The sequence below is a fragment of the Cariama cristata genome, unplaced genomic scaffold (assembly GCF_000690535.1).
Source record: "Cariama cristata isolate BGI_N322 unplaced genomic scaffold, ASM69053v1 scaffold11077, whole genome shotgun sequence".
Taxonomy (NCBI): domain Eukaryota; kingdom Metazoa; phylum Chordata; class Aves; order Cariamiformes; family Cariamidae; genus Cariama; species Cariama cristata.
Genome location: NW_009626522.1, coordinates 1 through 4,887, shown reverse-complemented (window position 1 = coordinate 4,887; position 4,887 = coordinate 1). Strand labels below are relative to the sequence as shown.

Here is a 4,887-nt window from a genome sequence, read left to right as displayed (position 1 = left end):
AACTTTTTATAGCTATGCACAACGCAAACCCTACCTCAAGTTTTGAAAAGAAAAGCTTCCTGAAAACATGCAGGACTTACAGCCCGCCTTGCGCTAGTGCTGAAGAATCGTAGCACCCTGGCATTAAACGGTAATATGGTGCGCATTTAAGAATGGCTTTAATTTCAGGGACTGAAGTCACAACTCCACTTTAACTGTGTGAATGATCACAGCTGGCTCTCCAATACTACAGAAGTGGTCTGCTGAAACTTATACCCAGTTAAAAATTAAAACTACCATTTATTTAAAAACTGTCTTCCACTTTTTCCAAGAAACTTTTTTACAAACGGCACAAGACCCGTTTCAGTTTTCAGTACACCGTCAGAGGTCCGTAAGAGGTAACTTTTTTTTCGTTGTTCAAGGGGTACTTCTGAGGAAATTTGTCAGTTTTTGTAATCATTTACCTTTTCCTTGTCATACACTGCTCTAGATCAGGAAGTTTGCTCTATGAACACCTGTATGACATGGGAATTTAAAAAGCAGCGAATGAGGTTTAAAAAGAGTATGAGAAAAGTACAGAGCCTGGGAAAGCTTAGTCTGCCTAAAAATTACTTGTGGGCTCTGCATAACTTGGATCAAGTAAAACTGATGTTTAGGCAGAGATAAGCCCACTGGAAGGGGTGTACATTTTAGTGTTGCTATTCTGCTAAAGAAAGAGGAGTAGCATTCATTTCTATAGTATTTTTTGTTTCATTAGTCAGGACCTGCTGTAGTCTGTCTAGGAAATATTAGGCCAGACCAAGCCATATCTAGAGCAGAGGCAATGCATGCAGAGCAATGATTTTTATTTATTTTTTTTTAAAGACAAAGCCATATCTAGAGCAGAGGAAATGCATGCAGAACAATGATTTTTATTTATTTATTTATTTTTTAGTTAAATATGTTCCAGAGAAACAGTTTAGTTTGAAAAGTATGTGGTATACTACAAAAAAACACCTCTAAGGATTGTGGAGTCTGTTTTGGGGATTATGGGAGTGCCTGGTCCCCTCAGTCGCCGGCACAAAAAGTCACTCATCACAAGTGTGTAAGGAGTCTCATTTATCACTAGGCAGAGTCTGTGTACAGGAGCAAGCAAATGAAAACTGAAGTCCTTAGTCCAGTTTTTCCCTTACATAAACTTTTGTTCACAGGTCTTATCTTTGAAAATTTGTCTTCAGCACAGAGGAGATGAAACATGGTGTCAAACAGCACAGCAACTGCTAACTTCCCTTGGCTTTCAGCATGCTACAGAAAGTGTTTCTTTGAGCTGGCCTCAACTGCTAAGCCAATCCTGAGCATCACAGGTCCCGGTATTTCAGCATGTCATGCACTATCACAAAAGTGTTTAATAACAAGGCTACAGCTGCGATCCTTATCATACAGCATACACGACTCATCACACCAAGCACTGGTATTCTGATACCAGTGCACAAACAGTGCTCCCCACTGGATCCACACTAGTAGATACTGAAGACCAACCCTCTAAACCACATGCTGCATTAAGGACAACAGTGGAACCCTTCTAGTCTTTAAATGCTAACATGTCTTCCCATTCGGTTGGAAGAACTGATTTACATAGCAAAGAACTTTGCTAAAGGGTGAGGCTCTCACATCCAGCTAACAAGAGGTGTTGTTTTTAACCTCCCCAAAAAATGTTTCTATTAATTCCATGGATGGTTTGGAGAACTGAGGGAGGAATCGAGCTTTTTTTTTTTTTTTTTTTTTTTTTTTTTTTTTTTTTTTTTTTTTTTTTTTTTTTTTTTTTTTTTTTTTTTTTTTTTTTTTTTTTTTTTTTTTTTGTTTTTTTTTTTTTTTTTTTTTTTTTTTTACATTATACCTATTTTCCATCTCTCCAAGTCTCCTCTGTGCCTGAAGTCAATTTCTTTTCTGGGTAAAATACTGAAGTCTTATCACAGGTGAAGCCAACTCCTGAGGAGAGGGTAAAGCTTGGTTTGTAACTAACTTATACCTAATTCAAAATTACTACAGGAACCTTTGCACAAGCTTCAAGGTAGACAACAGACCATACCCACCCCACTTCACACACACCTTTGACTTCAGCAGAATCAAAAGTAATGCCAGGAAGGAATTTGGACCATGAGTTTATAAAACTATTCTTTTACACAGTTGACTCCAGAAGCTTCACCAGTTGGTATGGGGACAGTGTGATGTAAAACCTGATGATCCCATCCAACTGTAGTGAGCAAGGCATTGTCTGAAGGAGACCACGATAAGCCTTTTACAAAGTCTCGATGAGAACGGTTTCTGAACCTGGAAAACATAAACACTCCATTAGCCATAAAAGCATTGTCACTAAGAGTTTATGGGCTTGTACAATTCCTAACTGCTAGTTTGTTAGCGTGATGCTCCCCTATTTAAGGAGTATTTTCATCTTCCAACCGCATATGGATAAACAATTAACTTAATGAGAAGTCAACAAGACAAACAGACACAGTAGTGAATACATTCTGTCTAATACTTACACCTCTGAGAGGTCTGAGTCAAGAACAGCTACTGAACAGTCTTCACTGATTGAAGCCAGTAAGGGTGAACTAGAGGACAGAGATGAGACCACAGTTAGAACAATCAATGCAAGAAAGCTTCTTAGGGATAAACTCATCAAAAGCACACTTCTTAGTGAGCTTGACCCAGGTACAGTGAATTAACAGACACCAAATCTTACAAAAATGTTTTCATCATCATTTGGCAGGTTGCTAGCACACTAAGCAAGAATATTCTATTAGCATCGGAAAGCAAGTAATCCTTCAAGCAGAGGTGACTGTAATTAGACAAATCCCCACAGTGAGTGGGTCAGTAACTCTGAATACTGCAAAAGTGTTCTCATGTACATTCACACACATCTTGTCAAAAGTGAGATGTTGTTTGGTTTACTCTGTTCTTCACTATCAATCTTCTCGATAAAAAGACCAAAACTAGTACTCTCATAGTTTTTACTCTAAAAACAAGTAAGGCTTTCAAGTGTATGTAGTCACACATTCTATACCAGTATATCAGACTGTACCTATGTGTAGAAAATGCAAACCCCGTGATACTTCGGGCATGCACAGTGGAGCTGAGGGCAGAATCAGGATTCTTTGTGTCTACTAGTGCAACTGTTCCATTTTCATCACCTTTAAGAGAGGAAGGGAGAATGAAGTTACTAGCAAAATTGTCACATGAAAAGAAAGACCTTGATTTGCCTGGTGAAGGTCAAATAGTAAGATCACTTCTTACCCAACACAAAGATGTCACTTTTCTGTGGATGCCACATGACTGAGGTAGGGAGGTGATTACAGGCACTGCAAACTGTGAGTAAATACATTGGGATGAGTATGAAGAGTCAGTACAGAGATATTCCTACAGTCTCTCATTTAGCACTGCTACTGCACTAAGACAAATAGTTTAAAGTTTATTGTACTTCTGTGATAGTGTTAGACTTCCTTAGGTTTTAATAGGCTTTTGTGCCCAAATGGTCACATTGCTAGATTTGAAGTTAGACATAGTGAAGTCAAGCATAAAATAATTTATTTTTTCCAACAAAAACTCATACACAAGCAGTGACTGCATACAGACACATACCAATTCGAGTAGCTGGTTTGGGGCATCTGGTGTCCCAGAGTAAAGTTCTGCTGTCCTATAAATCCAAAGTGAATGAGAAGGTTTTTACAATTTCTTTGTGGCAGGGGATAGGCATAAACTCAGATTTGCTGCAGAACTGCTACTGACCCACATTCAAAACGACACCACCTCTTCCTTTGTGTTAAAATGATGCTTCCCTTAACTGCAAGTTAGCTCCTTCAGTCAGCCCCAGGACAGACCTAGGAGCTGCCACATTTTAATACAAACCTGTACAAATCAGCTTGGTAAGCTGATTGCCAACTTATCAGAGTAGAACATTGAAATAACACAGGTATGCAGCTTGTAACACAATAGGTGGTTTCTCAGTAGGTGCATTTAACTGTAAATAACTAAAGTTAAATCTCATTTTTATCAGGTAGATTTAGACAGAAAGCAAGCTTTACCTCAGCACAGGACAGGAACACAGTGTCCTTACCAGGACAGGAAGCCACACATGCCACTGAACCGGAGTGAGCTACCAAAAGCACAAAAGGATAAAGAGCCTCAAAGATGGTATCCAACTTTCCCGTGTATTCCCAAGGACCTCTGAAGGCACAGCAGTATAATAAAGAATAATTTATGCCCAGGCATAGGGTAACTTCTACTCGGCGATAACCAACTGCTTCCTACCAAACTGATGGGCTGCCAAATGTAACCAGAGCCACTGCACTCAAGTCCCTGTGACACGCATAAGCTTGAGGAAGCCTCTCCAGACAAGAGGTCAGTTACAAAGGGGCTGGGGAGGGACAGGATCAAACAACATAGGGCCTCTGCTGTGGCTACAGATCACAATACCACGTCTCCAGAGACCGGCATCTCAAATGAGGTGTTGTTCAAAATAAATATGGGTGAGGAGATCGCGCGATCACATGCAGGTGCAAGAAAGATTTCGGTACAGAAGAAATACTCTAAAATATGCTTAGAGATGCAAGGCAAACTAAGTGTTACAGCATTCATTTTGGGGGGAGAAACGAACAACAGACAAAGAAATAAGGCTGTGCCAGAAACTTCACAGACTAGCAAATATTAGATCACAGCTCCAAGCGTGGTTTGGCAGACAGGCGATAACCAGCGATGCTGCAGGAGTAAGCTCAGCCTGCAGCAACCGGCGAGGGGCCAGGAGGAGCCGGGCGATGAAGCCGGCGTGGCACTCACCTCTGTAGGAGTGCAGCACCGTTTGCTGTGGGAGGTCCCAGACCTTCACGCTGTGGACAAGAGCGAGCAGTCAGCACCGGGCCCGGCCCCGGCCCC

The 4,887-nt window shown here is 40.7% G+C and overlaps 1 protein-coding gene across 1 annotated transcript; it reads right to left on the bottom strand.

Moving 5' to 3' along the window:
* Positions 1–1,842: 1,842 nt before the first annotated feature.
* WDR77 (WD repeat domain 77) lies at positions 1,843–4,841 on the bottom strand (the record flags this gene model as incomplete). Its single annotated transcript, XM_009704071.1, has 7 exons — positions 1,843–2,289; positions 2,502–2,570; positions 3,041–3,149; positions 3,253–3,324; positions 3,598–3,652; positions 4,041–4,111; positions 4,792–4,841. Coding segments are annotated over 7 exons (586 nt in total), but the record flags the coding sequence as incomplete, so codon positions are not given.
* Positions 4,842–4,887: the final 46 nt, after the last annotated feature.